Source organism: Rutilus rutilus (assembly GCF_951802725.1).
Source record: "Rutilus rutilus genome assembly, chromosome: 16".
Classification (NCBI taxonomy): Eukaryota; Metazoa; Chordata; class Actinopteri; order Cypriniformes; family Leuciscidae; genus Rutilus; species Rutilus rutilus.
In genome coordinates this window covers 33390890-33413012 of record NC_140224.1, presented here as the reverse complement: position 1 = coordinate 33413012, position 22123 = coordinate 33390890, and the positions used below count along the sequence as shown (strand labels likewise).

General features: G+C 41.0%; 1 protein-coding gene across 18 annotated transcripts in view; it reads right to left on the bottom strand.

The window, feature by feature from the left end:
- Positions 1 to 22123, bottom strand: part of ebf3a (EBF transcription factor 3a) — a 91988-nt gene that overhangs the window by 13571 nt on the left and 56294 nt on the right. For 6 of the 18 annotated variants that reach the window (XM_084433924.1, XM_084433939.1, XM_084433928.1 and 3 more), the window contains exons 7-10: positions 21056 to 21137; positions 16793 to 16937; positions 10495 to 10628; positions 9306 to 9432 (exon numbers count right to left, since the gene is read on the bottom strand). In XM_084433924.1, coding sequence (XP_084290050.1) covers positions 9306 to 9432; positions 10495 to 10628; positions 16793 to 16937; positions 21056 to 21137 — 488 coding nt within the window. The remainder of the gene's footprint in view (positions 1 to 9305; positions 9433 to 10494; positions 10629 to 16792; positions 16938 to 21055; positions 21138 to 22123) is intronic. The other 12 variants (XM_084433935.1, XM_084433941.1, XM_084433937.1 and 9 more) reach the window with 2 other exon arrangements.

Genomic DNA, 22123 nt, shown 5'->3' with positions numbered 1-22123 from the left:
CCGTATAAAAGGGAAATGTGCTTGCTAATGAGCTAGCATGCTTTTCGGGCCGAACGAGAGCGGAGTGAATGAACAGAAGGGTTTGCGTTTGATGGATGACAAATCTAAAGCTCCTTGGGCTGGTCATCATGTTTAGTTGTTTTTTTCACCCCTCATTTGTAAAAGAGAATGTTAAGCACAATCTGCCAGGGATTTAACATAAAACAGCCTCTGATTTTACATCCAGAGAGAGCCTGTGTGTGTGTGTGTGTCTACACGGATGTGTGTGCACGTCTCCATATATTTCAAGATTGAGTGTTTTGACCTTGTTCTCGCAGACTGTATATATTGTCATTCTTCAAAGCTGACACGCTAGAGTGCGGCAGATACTAAACTGTGACACGTTTTTATTTAGCAATAAGAGAAGCGTCCCATAGTAACATCACAGGGAAGTGACACGATCGCAATCAATCACAATAAAACGCAGCTGCGCGGATTCGCAAAGTTACGAGACGGAGAAAACTTACTTGATGCACTAAATATGCTATGTAAAAACTGTAGAAAAATCTGGATTTGAATAAGGTCAAATTCTGAATCGGTAAAGGATATTGACATTTCTCACTGGTCTAAACACAGAAACAGCAGAAAACTGTAGAGAAGCAAACAAGTTGATAAGAATAGACAGTTTCTTAGGGTGTGTAAAAAAAGATATGTTTTGAAGACTTTGGCGTAAAGCATTCTGGGTAATGAAGTGTTATTCCACTATGGCCATAAAATGAAAATTAACTTTTGCATAAATTATGATATATTCTCTGGAAATGCCCCATATGTTGTTTGATAAGATGTTATTGGTAATAAAAAAAAAAAAAAAAAAAAAATTCAATTCAATTCAATTCTATTCAAATTCTTTTCATTTGGTTAAAAAAAAACCTGTGCTTTCATTCCAGACGTCCATTACATCCCATGATGATGATAAGTGTGTATCTTTGGCTCTGATAATGAATGGCTTTCTTGCTGTTGCTCTCTATTACTTTGTCTAATTATCCTTAACTGCTGCGAGCTTATCTCCGCCCCACCCCCACCATCAAGAGCCACTTTTCCACTTTTTTTTTTTTTTTTACTTCTACAAACACAAATCAGAAAGGGGAAACACAAGAGATTTTAAAGCGGAGAGAGATCTTGAATAGTGCTGCCCATCTCTGGTTTCTTAAGGGAACGGAGAAAGCCTGACTGTTGTCAACATGCTCTGCGAAAACAAAAACGTGGAAAGGATATGTCTTTTAACACGGATTGCCCATTGTTCTACAGCTAAGCTACAGAGACATAGAAGAAAGGGAAAAAAAAATATGAAAAAGGAAAAGCATCAAAGGGCAAAAAGAGTTTCTGAGTTTAATGCAGCATAATAAAAACAGGAAAACATTCATTTGTTCCAGCACAGCTGCTGGATTTCCCTCTAAATGAGGTCAATTTTCATTGCAATTATGATCATCTTCCTGTAACTGCCTGACCAAGATGTAGTAATAATTCAAGAACTTTACCAAAAACAGACCACCTTCATAATTAGAATTTATTTGACCTGAAATATAATCTGAGAGAAGAACTAAGGCCTTTTTTGTTTTGTTAACAAGAGAGACATGCTCTTGTAATATGTAAAAAAACATACAAAGATGTTACACACACACATAGTGTTGTTAGATGTGTGTTTATATATATATATACATATATATAGATGTTAGATGTGATATATACTATATATATATAGATATATACGATATATACTATATATATATATATATATATATATGTATAGCGTTTTAAAATGTTTGACATTTTTGGTCACTACAACTCGACCAACAATGTATAATACGCTTTATTAGAAAAAAGACTAATGTTAGGCGACTACAAAGCGGACTAGGTGATAAACCAAATGAAAAGCGATTTTCGGGATTAAAGTGGAAAAGAACGAGGCATAGACAACTAAAAGGGGAGAAATTAGCTGATGGCTGACTAGTTTTGTACTATTACAATGCTTTGAATTTCAAGCCTGATTTGAGCAAGAAAAAGAGCAATATAGGGAAGAAGAGGTGGGGGGGTGAAGTGGGGTTTTCAGAGAACAGAGAGAGCTGGAGCTCTTCGACATGGCGCTAACTTCTTCATTTTATTGCCAGCTGTCTCCGAGGAAGCTATTTCATCTCCAAGAAATTCAGATACTCCGGAAATTAAAATTTCAAAGATCTGCGGCGTGAAAAAAAAAAAAAAAAAAAGAGTGTGGGAGAAAAAAAATCAATGGAGGCAGATCAATGCTCATAGAAATTTCATGAACTTTGAACCGATACAGGCATGATGATGAGAAAGAGAGAGAGGGGGCCGCTCGAGCCACCGATAAAGTGTCGACAGGACAAGAGAATCCCACTCTCACCGATCTAGGCCCTTCATATTTTATTTCCCTGACAGAAATTACATTTCAAGTCTATTTCTGTAACAAGGAAGGTTAAAAAAGACCTCCAACCCCTTCCATTTCTCTTTTCTTCCTCCTTTTGTCAGCATTCTCCATCCATGTGACTCACCTCCGGCGGATCCGACTCAAACGCCCCGCCGATATCAAAATCGAATTGGGTTCCCCCGATCGCAGACGCAAACGAATATTGTAAAATGAAGATCGATACATGGATGAAGTGGGGGGGGAGAAAAAATCAATGGCCGCTAAATTATTGCTGCATTTCGTCCTCATTCGAGATGAGTTGTGTTTTCCTCTGCCGGTCAATACTTTGTGGCTTCTCTCATTAATCTATAAATAAATTCGGCGATGAATGTGGCGCACGGGTTAGGCCCGGGTCAGAGGGCTGCACACGGGAAGATGTTTGGGAACGAGAGAGCGCCCCATCCATCAGAGGAGTGCTGGCCACTGGAGCATGACTAATTTCTCTGACTTAGTGAGGACAAACCTATTTAAAGCTGCCAGAGGTAAAAAAAAAAAGAAAAAAAGAAAAAATGGACTGAGCCAAAATAGCAACCAGCAGGGCCAATCATACCCAAATCACTCCAGTGCAACTCTCTTTAAGGAGAGAAGGTTCATTCGACCCTTCCAGCACATGCAGAGGTTGACTGAATCTTTTTTGGACCTCTGCTTATTATAGAGTTGTAGCTTGTCACAATATTGCGTTAAAATATCACCACAATCCCCAATGGTGTGACATTCCTCACAATAATGGCACGCTCCTCTCTGAAGTAATAATATTTCTCAAACAACTGTCTGAGAAGAAAAATTCTCATCTGCTGAGAAGGACTCTAGTTATTAGTGAGCAGTTCCCCAGTACACTTGTATCATTAGACAAGAGCGCAATAGAGAGTCGCCAAGTGTTCTTCTCCATTCGTTTTCTCTAAAGACATTTCCATTAAAAAATATAAAAAATTTGATTGAAAAAATAATTACATTTAAAATATATAATATATAATATTGGATTAGTGTCTTCTAAACTGTGCATAATAATAATATTAATTTTCTCCTTTTAATTCATGAATGTCAATTCTGATTCAAGGCATCTTTTCTTCTTTTGATTCAGAACCGTTGATTCTGATTCAAAATTGTAATCATTTTTAATCCGAATCTTCAAAATGCGAATCTGAATAATTCATTGTGATTGTACAGTAGTAACATCTTTGTCATCATTTCTAAATATTTAATGCATCTATCACCCTTTAAACTTTAAGGATTTTAAACTCTTCAAAGCTTTCATATAAGGATGTCAAGTCAACTTGCTTTTCTAACTGAACTAATTTTAATTCAATTGAACTGGATTTAAAAAACATTCTCTTTTCAATTCTAAATGGCACACATCTCTGCGGCTAAATGTATATCTTACAAAACAATACAGAGAAAAGGAACTCGTCCATGCACTCTTTTAAGTGTGGAAGACAGTTTTGTTGTACTTGATGTAGTGAACATGATGGAGACGGAGAGGAAAACAACTCCTGGACTGCGTTCAAACACCTCTGTTTACATTTCCTCCCTGCTACTGATTACTTCTGGTAGTTCTGAGTGTGTTTGCATATGTGTGTGTGTGCAGTCCTATCAGATGCAGCTCGTGCTCAGCGAGGCCAAAGGCAGTGGGTGGGGACGAGTGTCTGATGGACAGATAGCCCAGTGCAAACGGCTGGCTGATAATTCGCTGATATGCCGTTTCATGTGCCAGCGTTTAGATTTGTTTACCATCTTTCCTGTTTCCAACCGCCCCCTCCCAATCTGCTTACAAAGACCCCACTGGAAGATCGTCCTCTTCCAGCGACTTCCTCGAGAAGTGGACGAGCCTTTTGAAGTGGACGAGAGCGGAAAGAAAAAATTCCACTCTTTACATTTTGAAACACTTGCGTCAGAGGTTAATTGCCTCTAAATGTCAGTAATTAGTCTAATGAAGACCAGCGCTTGGATCCAGTGTGCCCGTGTGCATGCGTGCCAGGATCGAGATGGGCCGAGTGAGTGAAGGGGCGAGATGACCCCTTTGTCCTTTTGTGCTATGATAAATGACCGTCTCCTCCTCTGTGCGTTTTGTCAGTTTCAGCGCAGTTGAGTCGATACCTTCACCTTGACAAGGAAACTTTGTGATTTATCAGGGCCGCTGGCCAATCAACAGGCCGGGAGTTTGGAGCCCTTGGAGAGCCCGAGAGCACGCTGTGGTCAAAGTCTCGGGGAGCCGAACGGGGCGACGTTGTCATCGGCGTGATAGACAAATGAGTCTCGTTAGAAGCGGCCAAAAAAAGAGGGGAGGGGTCCCGAGATGGAGGGAAAAAGTGAGAAATAGGAAGCAGAAAAAGCGCTTGACTCGTACTAATAACAGAAAGAGTCCAGATCGGTCACGGCGGGTTAAAAGACGAAGCACCCTGTCACGCCGCAGGTTTTGAAATTAGCAAATAATGTTCCCGAGTTCTGATAAATGTCTGACGGGCCTCCCTCGCAAATCATTTTTTAACATTTTGATGCATGTCTACAATCCCATCGGAGGAAGGGAAAAGTTTACTGGCCCTCGAATGTGCCGTGACAAATGAAGGCCGGTAAGTGTACAATTTCTGTATGAAGTATAGTTCATTTTCGCCAATTCTAGTAAATGGGTGTCACTGATTAGGACAAATAGTCTGGAAGGGTGATAGCTCCTGCCGTACGTCTCTATTCCTCTTTCTCCTTCTCTCCCTGGCGTTCAGTGGAGCGTTAAGGCCGTGGTCACCAGTGACCATGCCTAAATAGAAAGCAATAGCTTTGATGCAATTAGAGTCCGACGTTGAGCTTTATTTATGGCGGGTGTCATTGTTGGGAATCGTTTGTAAAAGCGCTCAGGAGGCCTGCCTCCGTTAAAGTGTCTATTAGAGCCAAGAGCGCACACATACATATATATCTTAATCTATATCTCTCACTTTCCCCTTGTTAGGAGCCAAAGGAGATCATTGCTGCCTCCAAATTTGGGTCATAGATATGGACGGAATGTATTCCCAAGCACAATCTGTCATTCCAATTTGTTTATAGGGATGTTCCTGCTGATCTTTTAAGGTACTTTTGAGACCAAGTCTCCCAAAAAAGGTTCCAAGTGCCAATATTTTACCGATACCAGCTCAAAGCAAAAATCAAAACTGTATTGTCTATTAAAAATAATCAAATCCTATATATTTTTTAAATAACTAAATTTATATAGAGAATTGTATGTATCATTTTCTATATTCATTTAACATTAACATTAATAACATTAACATATATATAGAATTCGATTTTTATATACATACTGTACATAAGATATAAACAATATTATTCTAAAATATAATATTTTATAATTTAATATTTTATTTCTATTTTAAATAAACAAACAAGTAAATAAATAAATAAAATTGTTTATAACAAATATAACATTTCAATTTCAACAGGGAATACATCAACACAAGAAAGAAAAGAAAAATACACTCATCATGCCATTTCATGAGGAATTTAAAGGGAACATCTGGATGGACTTTTTAAAATAGCCAGATCAGCTAAAGAGAGCATTTGTGAGTTGAGAGCTATTGGCAAAGGGACAAACAGCCGTCCTGCTTTGATTTTCTCTCTCTCTCTCTCTCTCTCTCTCTCTTTTTATGGAGCCTTCTGACAAGCTGTTCCATGCCAGACCTGATCAATGGATAACCAATACAGGTATCAGATGGCGCAGCGGTGGCCTTGTGTTAACAAAAGACACTATCGTACAAACATACAAGGTTAAAGATGAAAAAACTAACAGAACACGCAGTTCTTTGAAGGATACAAAGGGATGCAGACTCAATAAACCACTGCAGTGTTTCCTTTTAAATGAAGACGCTAAGAGCCTAGAGCTGTAAATAGCCCAACACACACACACACACACACACACACAAAAACACGCGGTAGATCAGAGTGTTAATGGACGGCTATTGAATAACACATTGTTTTAGGCCCAGTTCTGGCAGCTCATAAACTACGGAGACCCTCTCGCGTGTTTGCGTAACCTTAAGGGATGCCGACATCCCATCACAGGCCGTCTTTAATGTCCCCAGGTCTTGGTGGATCTCTGCGGCGTGTTTAATTTCACTGCTGTTTAGCTGTGTCAAAGCAAGAGGCGTTGGAGAGTACCGGAGGACATTAGGAGCCGCTTTCAGAGTCTGAGCAGAGTAATTTGTTTAAAGAGCATTGACCTCTGAGACAGGCGGCTTGTGTTGGCCGTGATGGAGGAGAATTATCGACTCTTAAAGTAGCACTGCACTCTGACAGGCGTATGCCGCCACATCTGAGCGAACACGAAGGACCTTTTACAACACCTTCAGCACTGACACTATTCACAGGGCAATGAAGGACATATCACCCCAAAATCACAAGAACTTATATTTAGTTTAAATTGTAATGAAGGCTATATTTAGGACCATTATGATTTGCAACATTATTTTCCAATTAAGCACTTTTTTTTTCTCCATAAATAATTCACAAAAAAAAGTCATAATATGCTTAATTGTCATGACAATAATATCACAATACAAATAAATCATACTGTTCCTAAAGCTTGCTTAAAGCTTCACGATAATATATAATATGAATATGCATTTAATGCACAAATGGTAAATCACAGCATACGTCACTCAACAGATGGTTGCTGTATGCTAGTAATGATCAGACCCATATCTGAGCGTACTACGCCCCGACAAAAGGAGGTCACGACACAGTATTTAATTGGCCGTGATGTATCAGATGAGAGCGAGGGTGTGTCTGACTCCGAAAAAAAGAGGGTGGTCAACATGAATTGTCGTAACGCCCAACAAATACACAGTGTATAACTATTTAAAAATGATCTTGTAAAATATCCGACACTTACACAATTTAGCAAATACACACAAACAAACACAGAGAGAGAGAGGGAGAGAGAGAGCTTTTAGCATTTCCAGTTCAAAGCGGCTGTTTATGAACTAATTACAGGCATAAACTCAAGCAATTTGTTTCGATCGATATCACTTACAAGAGTTTAAGAACTGAAAATAGGAAAAGAGAGGAAAAAAATGGAAATATAGAAAGAACAAAACTGCACCTCTGAGCTTTGCTAAAAGAAAATAATCATAATTGCAATAATTACAAGTACTGTTTTTGATATAGTCTTTTATTTAAGAACATTCATTAATAAATAAGCTTTGAATAGGAATTTAATTGACTTAAAGTGTCAACCAGTTTGATAAAGCCTTATAACAGCATGAAATGAATCCAGTCTAGCGTGTGTGTGTGTGTGTGTGTTCTGATTTGCCTGTCATTTGTGACCTCAGAGAGGGAGGTGAGGCATTATGGGGATTGGAGTTCAGAAGATGAGAGGGACGGGGCGTGTAGTCTGTGACTTCTCTTCTTTAATTCGAGGGGATAATTAACTAAGTCCTCAAAATCTCCGCCAGTAATTATATCTCCTCACTGATGAGCAGGAACAAGGATCAGTGAGGGAAAACAAACAAACATTTCATGAAGACAGGGGAAGGTGGGGGTGACAGATGCTGGATTGTCTTCTATAAAGGGCTCCAGTAAACGTAGGCAATATAAGTACAGTATACAGTATAAACATCTATATACTGTATATAAACTATATTTATAACACTCGATGCATAGATGGATGGATAGATAGATAGATAGATAGATAGATAGATAGATAGATAGATAGATAGATAGATAGATAGATAGATAGATAGATAATCTGTCTTTCTGATGATCTTTTTCTGATAAAAAAATAAAATCAAATCACATTTCAAATCTGAATCAAAGATTCTAAATCAAAAGAAGAAGAATAGTTGGCGAATCCTGATATGCGATAACCCACAATCCTGTACGTTAAGATCAACGATTGCATACTGAACAGCAGTTTTGGTTTCGGACACAGAAACTTTGGTCGGAAACTAGGTTAACCACGGTCAATTTTTGTTAGGGTTGATGACGCAAATGTTCGTCAAAACATTGTAATGTGCGCTGAATTTGACACTGACTCCCTGTTTTGTGCTTATTAGCATTAGCACATGGTTATTTCCCGAATCTCTGCGGCTTTAACGATGGCAGACATTAATGTCTGAGCAGGTCTGGTATTAGCCGGCCCTGTGTTCTCGGGTTTCATTATCGCAGGGGCTCGTTGGCCTCTGCCCTGCCCCTGCTGAGAGGGTTAAATGTGGGAGGGAGAATCGGCCCGCAGCCTCGGTGGGGTTGAGATGGGGAACAGCTGCCTGGGGGGACCGGGGCCCCTTCCTCACCTCTCTCTCTCTCTGTGTCATTCTCTCCCTCTCTCTCTCTCTCTCCCTCTCTCTCTCTCTCTCTCTCTCCTTGACATTCCTGAGTGTGAGAGTAATTCCTGATGATTATCTCATTGTCCTACTCAATTTGGGATCTGACACAGTGCTTCCAGGTCAAACACGGTGTGACCATGTAACCTCCAGTATCAGCTGTACCGAGGGAGAGATTACGCTCATCTTAGACCACATAAAAACACAATCGCCCACAATCCACCCAGACACACAAAGCACAACCTTGTGAGCTGGTCACACATACGTATGCACACATGAGTAACCTGGGCACCGAGAAACACTGGTGTTTTTGTGCAAAGTAGAGGAAAGGGTGCAGGAGAAAGGGTCAGAGATGTGTTGTCAGGATTTGAGATTAACTGGAGTTGGCAGCTTCCCCCGACTCCATTGGTCTGCGTTATGATATAGGGTTACAGAGGCATGCATCTCACACCGGTTGGGGTTCAGCACTTAAGCATGAAGCCAAAGACTTGAGAGAATGGAGAGAACCTAAACAAAAACCAACTGATATGACTGCAACTCACCTGTATACACGAATCGTCCCGGCGCACCTTTGCAGAACTGCTTTGACTTGTAGGACAGGGTGACTTCTACGACGCCCGGGATGTGTCTTGGAGGGGTCTGCACTCGGATGGCATGGGGCGTAATGAGCTTCGAGAGAGAATGGGTAACCTGGTTAGGACCATGCAAACTACACCAATTGTATAGGTTTGAGAAACTGGCATGCAATGAAAACATTAAACCAATGAGCTCCAGTGCTTAACTAATTGTCAAGTATCCTGACAGGTAGAAACTAAACCTTCATAAGTAAATCTGGCCCATAATTGTTCCAAATTTCTTGTTGATTGAGAGTTAATGTCAGCAGAAAGAGCTCAGAAATTAGCGTTACCAGCTAAGAAAGACAGTGGGCAAACTCGGTTAGGACCATGCTAATTGTTGCATAGATTTGAAGTGGTAAAGTAACCTGTCAAGTAGAAGAATTTTATTTGTCCTCGCTTTAGAGTTAACGTCAGCAAATAGTCCTTGGATTACACTGAGCCCAGGAAAGGCCAAGGGGCAGGAGTCCTGTTAAAATCACCTCCATATGTCTTTCCTTCACTGTTTTCCTTGCTTTCCCTCGCTCGTTTTTCCCCCTCTGAGATATTTCACCCCTAATTGTTCAATTGTTTTGCAAGACCTCACGGTTCGGCAAGGAACGCGGCGGAGGCCTCTGTGGACTTATCGTGAGGCTGTTTAGCATGCAGTTTGTTTATCTAACTCCTTATCTGCTCGTGTGATTAAACTAGGAAAAGAAAAATAATAAAATAAAATCGAATAAACAAACGCTCATTGGCTCGTTGAGGCTCCGACCGACAAATATATGCCAGACAGCTTTATCAACTCATAAAGGAACACACTAACCTGAAATCATTATTAGCTCCGAACTAATTACGACGCAGCTTCGGCATCCCTTTAGTTCACTCTTATTTATATGTTTATGTGGCGTGAAATGAACAAAAAGTAAATGTACAGAGACAATAAACGGACGGCAGCATAATTGCATTAAACCGGTAGAAGCAGGGCTTCATAAACTGTGTATAATCACAGTTTTCACGTAATCACTTTTTATAGAATCTAATGAAGTTCATTAGAAGGCTGTTATAGGAATACATGGCTGGGCAAATATCTCGTGCACAGTAAAATGAATTATCTGGTTTTATGCCAAAGTCTTACCTCACTCCATACTAGCATGGTGCCAAACACGACCTGTAGTCCATCGAAGAAGTTATCGCCGATGATGATGACCGTGGCTCCTCCAGTGGTCCAGCCTTCACTCGGGCTAATGGCCTTTATGCACGGGGTAGCTGCTTATAACAGAACAAAAAAAGCACAACTCAGGATCCTGTTTTTTGTATGGACACACGCTAGCCACAAGCAGATCATTCTCATGCTGAGGATAATGAAACCCTAAAGCAAACGAAGCATGAATGATTTGGGCCACGTGAAAACAAAAGGCCTGCGTTGTACATCAACTCTTCTGTGTAGAAATCAGCCATTAAACTGTTCACTAACACAATGAGAGGGAAAAGAAAACATCGACTGATGCGGCCCGTGTCCGTTCGGCAGATAAACCCTCGTTCGGATGCGTTAGAGCAAACGTGGCCGTTGCCGATGATTAAGCACTGTGTGCACGCTAGGACCGTCGATTTATCTGTCCGGCTTTCACAGATCTGAGATCAGTCAATCAAAAGGTCGTGGAGCAAAGCACGGGCGGCGGGACAGCAAAAAAGCGTGACTTCGATTTTTCATGCACCCGCTAATTGGGTCGAGGCTTTTTATCTGCAAACCTTGCCTTTGGTTTAAAAACTTCCAACTTTCTCCTCTCTTCCAACCCTTTATCTCCCAGTGTCTCTTATCTTTTGGTAATGAGCACTTTTTGCCTTTTGGGGTCTTTAAAATCAGATTTTAGAGGCGATGAGATGGGATTTGTGAGTTTAAGGTTTAAATAGGTAAGCTATCATGCTAATGGTGAAGTACACGTGTTCTTAAATGAGAGAACGAGGTTGTGGGTCTGACCCCGCCTTTGTCGAAAAGTTAGCCAATGGCTCATTAGCATACATTGTTGTAGTGACTGCCCCCCCCTCCACCCCTGCGGAGTCAACACTACCACAGTTGTAAGCGGTCGGAGGCCTAGGGCGACTCGACCCCCCCCCCCCGTTAACATCTTAGCGCTGTGTGCTTTGATCCGCTTTTCCTCTTCACTCTGTTGACTCTGTTCTGCCACCCCCTCCAAAGCACCTTTTGAATACGAACTCCCGGGCAAAGCGAGCGCGAATATGACAACACACTGCTAATACTGGCCAACAATTCAACCGCAACAGTAGCCCTTCACCTTGAGCTGTTTTCATTTTATTTTACGGCTTTCCAGGCCTCACTCGTTTCGTTTCTTTTCCAGGGAAAAACAATGGCATTGTGCTTTTAGATTTTAAGGTCTCAGAGAGGTTATTAATAATGCACAGAAGATGGTTGGCCTCTTTGGAAACCCTCTCAGCTTAAAATCTCTCCCCTCCATTAAAAGTGTCTGACATCATTTTCATCAACCCACAGACTCTGACATCATTTTATAACCCGAAAATATTCAATACGCCAATACTAATGCTGCTCTCACATATTTGTTTAATGATTTAAATGCCAAATCACTATTAACTTATATACTTCAGATTACACATACATTATATCAATTTGATATTAACATTTTGAAATAACTTTAATTTAATAATAATATAATAGAAATGGTTGAATCATTGACAATGGAGCTGGGCTGTTGAATTAAGAAATATTAAAATTATACATAATTATAATATTTAATATTCCCACCAGTTGTGTGTGTGTGTATATAGTCTCTCTCCCAATACATGGCTCCTGTACTGCCTGTTTAATCCTTCGCAAGGTGAATAACAGAAGTTGGATTGCCGGTCTGGGACGTGTTATGTGCCCAAATCTAATACTTAAGGGGTTTGTTCAAGTACTTATTAAGCTCCGCCAATAATGCAATAAATGATATATTTATGACCGTTACATGAGGTAAACTTGTGGGGTTAAGCCCTTGTGTGTGCAGGTGTTTCTCTCCCCTGTCTCTCTGCTGTTCAAGCGGCCCTAGTTAATCAACATTAGGTATTGTTGTGTAGAACAGCCCAGACAAGGCAGCTCTCTTTGTTTGCCTTAATGTTGGACTAGTGGAGGTTATATTTACTCATTCCTCTCAGCTCCCAGAGCACCAGAAGCCCTGAGCTCGCTCTCTCTCTCTCTCTCACACACACACACACTGGGAGCTTGCCCTTAACTAGAGCTGTTGACTTCATGCTAATAAGTTCATACAAATTTTCATTTCTGAGGCTTGGGAATGACATTTGCTTTTCTTAATTGCAGGCAGAGCGTTTGAAAGAGGATCAAGTCTCCAAAGACAGACACGACTCCTCATAGGGACTGACCTTCATCAGCGCAACCAATTATAGCAAATCATTCACCAAAAATTACAGTAAACAAATTTACTTTGTGTAGGTGAGCAGAAGGAAGGGGCTGGTGCACGTGAGTGCGAGTGTGTCCGCGCGTGCGCGAGGAGAGAACGGGCCCACGAGAGGGGCAGTCTGGCAGCTGTGGCCTGAGATCACCACGCATTGCCTCGGAATTCGCAACGCTCCCCCCCGCCATCCTAGAGAAAAGGCTGCCAGACCTCTCCCCTCTCCCCTCTCGGCCGCCGAGCATTTGCATACATTCTGCTTGAATATAGAGAGGGAACATGTGTTGAATGGGAAGCATAAAGGAGTGAATTACACAGCCTGTGTTCGTCAGCTAATGATATACGTGCGAAATGCACTCAAGCGGATGATGGAAATTGGAGAAAGCAGACATGGTCTATGGCGGCCCGGAGAGGCCAAGTTCAACACTCCACTAGGAAGTGACGGGCAGGAACGTGTTTTAACAAGGGAGAACAATTTAGCAGGGGATGTGGCTCAGGTTATGTTCGGAATTGCACGCTGACATATTACCTGGAGTATTTCTGTATGGATGGAAAATCTGAATCGCCTGATATATTTATCAAAATCTGTATCTGACAAAGTAATATTTTTTTTGGTTACAACAAATAATATCATTTTTTAAATATATATATATATATATATATTAACATCCATGATAAATGGATGCTACTCGCATGCAACATAATGAGATCCCTAATTGTACTAATTTAAATTAAAAAAATTAGCCAGTTTACAGTGCACGTTATAGAGACTGAAAAAAAAAGTGTGGTAACATTTGTAAAATAATAAAAACTAATGCTAAATTATTATATTAGTCTTGCAAAAAGGAATCTGCATGCATGTCTGCTTGCATGTGTAAATTTATTTATTTATAATTTTGTGGTAGTTCTTTACGCTCAGAGAAATCGCTGGCTTTGTTTCATCGGGCTTCCTCTGGCTGAAGTGGACGGTCAACAAGCAAGACTGTGTGTGTGTGTGTGTGCGTTTTCCCGTGTGTATTGTTTACAGAACACCACAGCGTCTTGGTGTGAAGCTTTAATCAGACTTGAGTCGTCTTCCATGGCAACATGGCGGCCGGCGTGTTTTGTCACCTTCTTCGCTGCACTCCCCAATATTGAGGCACTCTAACAGGTCCCATCCTGCCTGCTGCAACCTTCCTTTGTTCCAGCGCGTAAAATGTCTTGTAATTGTGCAGGGGATGTCCAGATGGCAGGCTGATCCCGGCGCTGATGGGATTAGAGCTCTTACCTCACGTCGGCCCATCTGTCCTCTCTAACTGGCTACGGCCTCACAGACGCCGACCGCTCGTCTTTATTGCATAAACCTAACAACATTACCGCCACTTGGTATGCAAATCAACTCGGAGCTGTAGGCCCAGACCGGAGGGGGTGTGCGTGCACCGCAAGAGAGACTTTCTTTTTCTTGCTCTAAACGTCTTCCTTCTCTTTTCGGTCTTGTGCATCACTATATTTCTTTGCTTTCGTGGAATTAGCACTAAACGGTTTTCAAATCGGGGAATGTGTTCATTTGGACCCGGGGGGGTGGGGGGTGGGGGGGTGTGGTTTCGATTGTGTATGTTCTGTCTGGCTATGTGCAGATGGGGCCATTTGGATCCGAGTGTGTGTGCGCATGTTCGCGCCTGTGTGAATTTGTACATATGTTTCTGCGTGGCGTATCTAAATGGCGCTAATGCAAAAGAAACCCTCCTATAGTGTGCGCTCGCCTCTTTCTCCTCCCCCAGGTTTCTTTCCCCAGCTGTAAATAATGAAAGGGGCTCATGTGCAGCAACGGTGAGGGTCCGCTGGGCTATGTGAAGGGAATTACTTTAAGTTGAAGATCAGAAGGCAGAGCAAATTCACTGTCCGGGAAAATTCGCCTGAATTAGATGATTAGATAAAAGTGTGATAGGACAGGAGAAACGGTAGGACCTCCCCGTGGCCGCTTTCGTGCTCTCTCAGCTTGCATTTATCACTTTCAAGAATGTGTTTCTAATCTAAACCACCCTGTATCTGCGCTGCAGACCTGGACTTGACCGTAAATATGGACGAAGTTATATTTTACGACTATATATCCTGTACATGTGTGCAAGAAGCTCTTCTACACCAGAATGGAAAGAGATGACAGGTTGAACCTTTCTCTCGTTTCCTTCTCAGCCAAATGATAAGTCTTAAACATTCTCTGGAGTTTAAAGAAGTGATTAAACGCCAAGTTCGGATGCTCGGAAACTCTTTCTTTCTGTTTTAACGGCCCCCCGGTCGCCTTTAAAGGGCCAGATATTAGATAGGTAGCTGTAATATTCACTACGGCCCAAATTTGCCATCAGGGCCGGGTGAAACAGCAGGTAACTAAGTGGTGAGAGAACGCGTCTGCGAGGCCGGTGGGTGTTTAAGGAGGAGGTGAGCTTTTAAAACAGTCGGAAATTTAAAAGAGTTGTCAGGAATATCGCCACCACTTGTTACAGTGCTGTCAGAATTCACCGCGAGAGGGAATGAATTCGTTTAAATTTGAGCGTGACTATCATACGCGAGACCTAATAATGGGTGCGAAAGAAAGTTTTTGATGGAAACCGTAAAATCACAAATTATGAGCGATCCGAAACAGTCTTTCTTTCATGCACATCCTCTTCTAACAATAAAACCGCTGAAATCCGACCGCAGATGAACTATATGGTGGTTGTAAACACAGTAATGGAAGCTTAGAAAAAGATTTACAATAAAAAGGACTCTGCCAAGGAGGCTTTGAAGAAGGATAGCCTCGGCAGTGTTTGGGCTGAGCCGTGTTTTTTCTGTCTTTCTCTCTCTCGGTCTCACGGGACTCAGGCAGACGAGGGGAGAGGCCTCAACCTTCTTAATTGCTCTCCTAATTAAAGGCGGTTGCTAAGGAAAACACACCTACTATCAAGCGACTACAGCAGAGAGACAAACAATACGTCAGAATACCAAACACTCGAGCGCTCAGGGCACAAACGTTCAATTACGCTACTTCTGTACTGCTTTTCACCGACGTTAATGCGAGAAGCCGAGAAATAGAAAACAAATATTTTTGCTGGGGTTTTTTGTCTCACACGAGTCGGGATTTGATGCGATTTCTCTTGCATCATTAAATATTACTGGAGCCTTGGTTGATATGGTAATTACGGACTGATTAAGACAAAGAAAATACTAATGTTATGTTTTTTAATGAGCACAGATTATGTTCTGTTTTAATGCTTAGCCCAGAGATTTGAGTACTGAAGTAGAGTGATCAAAACCAGCTCAGTCTAACAAAGCAGCAAAATCTGAATTTTACTCATCCAAGGACTTGCTTTATACATATACATATATATATATATATATATATATATAGAGAGAGAGAGAGAGAGAGAGAGCGCAGTGTTAATTAAAACCAAGTCTGGATGTAATCATTTTCTGCACTGAATTTAGAGGAATTTTCATGGCAAAATGTATTAAACCTACTAGCGATGTGCATTGGTAGCTGAAAGTACACTGAACATATTTAATATGAATATGTTCATTATATATTTTGCGTGCACGGATTTGCTGTCTGTGCTAAAATTGTGATAAGCCATCACACAATTTTGAGAATAACAACAAAAATAAAAAAATGCGACATAAGAAAATTGAAAAATGTGGCCCAAAATCATTCATAAAAATTGCAAAAACTGTATTACTTTTTTTGAATGAGAACAATAACATCAGTAATAATATTAACAATAAAATTTGTGATGAATTAAGCAGGTAGAAACACCATAAAATCTAAACTAAAAAGTTCTGAGGAAACAGAGAAAGCATGAATATTCTCTAAAAGATGAACTAACCATGTTTCCTCTAAAGTTTCACTACCATGTTTCGTGGATGAGCGAGAATGGGCGATGTGAATGACTAAAAGAATGTGGGCTAAAAATGAGAAAAGGGGAAAGGGAAATGCAGGAAAATAGAAGGAGAAAGTGAGAGAAGCTCTGCAAATAATAGTGTTATGGGAAATGTGCCTACCATTCTCCAGATAAGGAGTGGCCGTACCTTCTGAGGGATCTAGACGGCGAGCTCTTCTGCCGTGTTTTGAGTTGTTGTGGACAAACATGTTGTCCGACACGGCCAACACGTGACCGTCCACATTAACCGTTGTCGATACAACGACCTGTGAAGAAAACGTAAAGATTGTTTGATGGCATGTTCAATCTCTACATTGGGCCTGTGTGAAGAAGTTCATAGAGATGCATTGCTTCACATTTTTCCTATGAAAGTCTTGGCCTTTAAAACTAAATAAATTCCAGATATTCCATTTAACATAATCAATCAATCAATCAAGCAAGCAAGCAATCAAATCACATATATAAATAAACTTCCTAAATTTATAAAAAAATAATACAATTACAAAACTCATAGCTATATATTATCTTGAGTTTGGTATGATAAAGTGTGTAGAAATCAATTTTCACATTTCTTGCCAAAAATATGAACTCAATAAAAACAGACTCTCCTTAAACTTAGAATCGACTTCATTGAACTAAATGAATCATTTGGCATCAATAAAATATCAGGCCTGTTTTTGACCAGAGGCCTTTTTGAGTAGGCCTATACTTAAAGGCCAGAGAAACAAGAAGGACACTTCTGAGGGTTTCTGCGGGGTCTTCGTCAGAAACCGCGGCTCTTTTTTTTTCAGCTCGCTCTTTGTTGTGGCTCTTATTTACGAGCAAACGAACACAAAAAGCCTTTTTGGCCTGTGGTGTCGACTCAACATGAGAGCAGGTCTCAGTACAGTTAGCGGATGAACCCGGCGCTCTTCTGATCAGTAGGGTCCTTTGGACACGGACACACACGCGCCACACGCGGCTTTGTTTGTTTGACTTCTCTCCTCCGTACCAGCGAGGCTTTATTTCGAATGCTGACAACCGTGCGACCGCTCCACACCTTCGAAACAATAACCGCAAACACATTTGCCTCGCTAAGCGCTGGAGCTTGAACCTGTGCCCATTGTTTATTTTCCAAGCCAAGCAGGAGGGAGTGAAACAAGGGAAAAGTTGCTCGTTTTTGCAGACTTACTGGGTTTGGTGGAACAACTCCCCGTGGGCTTTACATTATTAAAACAATAAGTTATCACTACACTCCGAAAAGAGAGTCTGTTTTCACACCTTAAGCAACTAAAGATGACTTGCGCGGTTCAATATGCTTCGTGTAAGCTGGAACGCCGTCTGACTGTTAATGACCCAGCCTGAATCCAAACAGGCTACTGTTAGCTATGGATCAATTCTGCTTAGAAAGTTCCAAACAAACACGTTCACTTAAAATAATCAGATGCATTCGGGATTTATCAAGACCCATTCTAAAACGTTTTGTCCTTCTCCAAAACTGGATTACACTATTTATGGGTGTCAAATATTCGCTTATTGAAGGTGAAAAATGTTTAACATTGTCTTATTCTAGTCCTCGGCTGCAATAGGTCTCGTATTTCTTTCTCCAAATGAACCGCCGTGCAGGAATCGACTCTATATAAAGCGCATTTAATTTCTCGTTTGAAGAATATAATTAACCTTTGTAAGAAGGAGAGCTTCTTTTTTCCTATTTAAAGGAGACACTTGGGCGGTTACAAGAGTGTGCATGTTAGATAAAGGACGAGAGGCTTGTCTGGGAAGAACTAGCCAAGCCCTTGTCAATCAAAGAGAGGCCTCCATTTTGAAGCGCTCTGGCTTTTTTTTTTTTAACAAAAAGCTACAATTAGTGTTTAATCTGCCACTTAAGGTGAACAGAAAGAAGTGGAGAGTCTCTCATCTGCTCCATCATCCATTAGCAGCCACTCAAACAGCCCACAGATCGCTAGCTCACCCTATTACATTGATCTATAGATTTATTGATTAGCTGTTTTATCTTATTAGTCACAGCTTGAGTAAGGGCCGTGATGGAGAAGGGTGGCAGACCCTCAAAAAAAAAAAAAAAAAGATTTTGAGAAGAGCCCCTCTGGTAGCAGATGAGGGGGTTTTCTTTGTTTTTGTTGATCTGTTTACTAAAGAGGGCTGCCCATACAGTTGCATTGAGAGAATTAGGGCCGTTTAGCATCTGAATGAGGAAAGGGGTTAGAGGGGTGGGCTGTGCTGTTGTGGGGGGTCTGAGGTGGAAGTGGAGCAGTTACAATCTGGAATATTCCCTCTGTCACGTTCACAGTCAAGAGTCACAATGAGGATGATACTTGATGCCTGTTCACAACAAATAAGATGCCTTAAAATGTTCACAATATTTTTTTTTTTTTTTTTTTTGCCATGACAAATTGATCATCTCTCTTGAATAAAATGTTTGGAAAGTGAAATGAATTATTAGGCATATATTTTTTTATTTTTTTATAAAAATACCCCAAAACAATTATAATAAATACAATAATAATTATAAAATAATTAATTATAAATATATAATATAATATAATATAATTATAAAAATAAAAAATATATAATAATTTAAAAATTTAAAAAATCAAAAATGTAGACTGTTTGTATTTGCTTGGATACTAAAATGAATTATTCCGCATCAAAATAATTTAAAAACAAATCAATTATTGGAATAAAAAATATTATCAATATATAATCAATAAAATAATAATAAATTAAATATGCATTTAAAAAAAATAAGTAAAAAAAGTAATATAATATATTTGTTACTAATGGCTTAATATTGGTAAGATACTTCAAATTAGTTTCAGATTCCTTTTTCATAATAAAATAAAATTCTAGATGTCTGTCCTGCCCCCCCCCCCCCCAAAAAAAAACAAAAAAAAAAACAAATAGAAAATAATAATAATTCCATGGTGTGAATAGGCCTCTAGATATTATTCTGCTCTCTAGCTGAGTGCAATACAGGAAAAATGGAGAAATAAGAGAGGAAAAGGCAGGGAAAAAAGAGAAGGAAAATGGAATGGTAAATGGGGGAAGACAGGGACCCCAAAAGCATGACCTTGCCATGAGATCATGGAGAAAGGAACATGAGTGAAATTTATTCTGGAGGTGGCATTTAGCTTAGCAGAGTAGAGTTTAAGGGTTAGCGCTGGAGGAGAGGTGTCTTGCTAATGGACTCCACTCACTGACTGACAGGCATCACAGGTTTGGGTCATTTGTCTCACAGCCTGCTTTTGGTTGGAATTGTCTGTTGATTATGATTTTTTTTTCTATAAGTGATGCTGTCATAAGCCCTCCCTGCAGGGCTGTTTAAATAATTTAGAATATAAACACCAGAACGTGGATTGCAGAAGTGAATGATTAGGTTGTGAAGGGTGATGTTTCCTTAAAGGAAGTTTTGAAGAGATATGAACAGATTCCACTGGCAACCACTGCTGGAGAAGAGAGAATGATGAATGAACAGAAACAAGTGATCTTTGAGGATAGAGCAGCATTAGTATGGCTCTCCACAGACACAGACACAGACACACACACACACACACCTCCACCAGGTGCTGAGGCAGAGGAAGTGTAAATAGGTTGAAAACCCAGACATGCTGTTACAGCGAGAGAAAGAGAGGTCCAGTGACTTTATTGTGGGAAGGCACATCCGCAGTGACGGATGTTTCTTTTACTCGCAGTGCAGACAGAAAGGACACTTCCTCTCACGCCGGCTCTGACCTTCTGCTCTGGACGCATGGATCAATATCAGTGAAGACACTTGACGTTCCAAAGCATGAAAAATGAAAGTTGTGCAAGCGGCTGCACCACTGCTGCCTGCTCAACAATACATCTATATAACCACAAGTATATAAACACACATCCTCGCAGCACTGGGTTAAGCGGAGCTGTCACACACACACAGACACACACACGTAATGAAGTCCAAGGCTGCTGCCTTTCTGTGTACTGTATCTAATAATGTCTCTGTGATTGGATGGTACCACCTAGATACAAAGGTACATAAATTAATGAAAGTGGAGCAGATATATACATCCGTGGAGTATAGAGCCCTGTATGGAAGCATATATATATATGTGTGTGTGTGTGTGTGTGTGTGTGTGTATGGAGGATCAATAGATAGAACGATAGATCTTGAGGGTTTATTTTTGTGTGTGTAACATTTGGAATGTGCTTGAGCAGAATTGCAGAATCGAAGCATCTCTGGAGGAGACAGATCTGGCCTTCGACCGGGTCAAGGCAGCCCGTTTAAATATATCCACAAAGTAAAACACCATACAGCTACCCCAGCGAGTGGCCTGTTTTTCACATTAGAATGTGTGTGTGTGTGTGTGTGTGTGTGTGTGTGTGAGGGGGAAAAAAACGAAAACATTACCTGGAATCTGCGCATGTCTCGTGGGTTTCCTGCATTCTTCAGGCAGTTCTGATTACACTTGAGGAAGAATTTCAAAAAGAACCTGCAAGAGAAGACAAAGAGAGGGAAAACTCCACGTTAGACAATCAATGCATCACAAAACCTGCACGGAAAACAGATCGATGGCACAAAATACAACCGCGGACTTCGAGTCCGGGACGTCCACGCACAACACGACTGGCACAGAAGCGCGATCAAACCGACAGCTGGATTCACCTTGTTTCTAGATAATTCCCCTCAGAGTAATGATCATTAGTGTTTTGTTCCTCACCCTCCCACGACCTCCCTGTCTCTCTGTTTATCTGTTTTTCAGTCTGTCCGTGTGGCTGACGCATCCAAATCCCACAGTTCCCCACAGAACCCATCTGCCCGTCACTGACAGGAAGTCAGTTAATATTCCGCCCCCCTCTTTCCTCCCCTGCTCTACCCTGTAATTAAGGCTTAACGTGCTCAATGGGGAGGTAAACCAGCACACCTGAGCCCTGCTCATCACAGACGAGGAGCGGCGAACGGGGTAGGAGACCTAACGAGGTGAGAGCGGCCCGCAAACTTACAGTCCTGTTAGACAATTAGACACACCCCGCCACCGGGACAACAGCACCCGGTAATTATTGCGCAAATTACTAACTGCATAATCTGTTCGGCAAATGTCATGTGTGAGCGAGAGTCAGAGAAGGTCCCATCGGACGGGCCCTCGCACACGCGCACCTCAAGAACTAAAACCTGGTGTTTTTAAGAGGTAAAGAGACCCTTCAAGAGTCCTTCAAGAGAGGTGTTGAGAAGGAAGACGGATAAGAGGGGCTTAAGGGAAGAGGAAGTTGGAGGCTCGTACAGCTGGTGCCACGCTCCTCGTATCACAGGAAGTGATTCGTTTAAGAGGAAGACCACTTGTAGGAGAAAAATGTTTGGAGAAATAGCAATGGAAGTCAACGGATGGCTAGATTTCGCCTGACCTATTGGAGTGAACTGACTTATTGTAAAAATAGGGACTGTGGTGTCTCCAGAAATATCCAGCAAGTGGGAAATTTG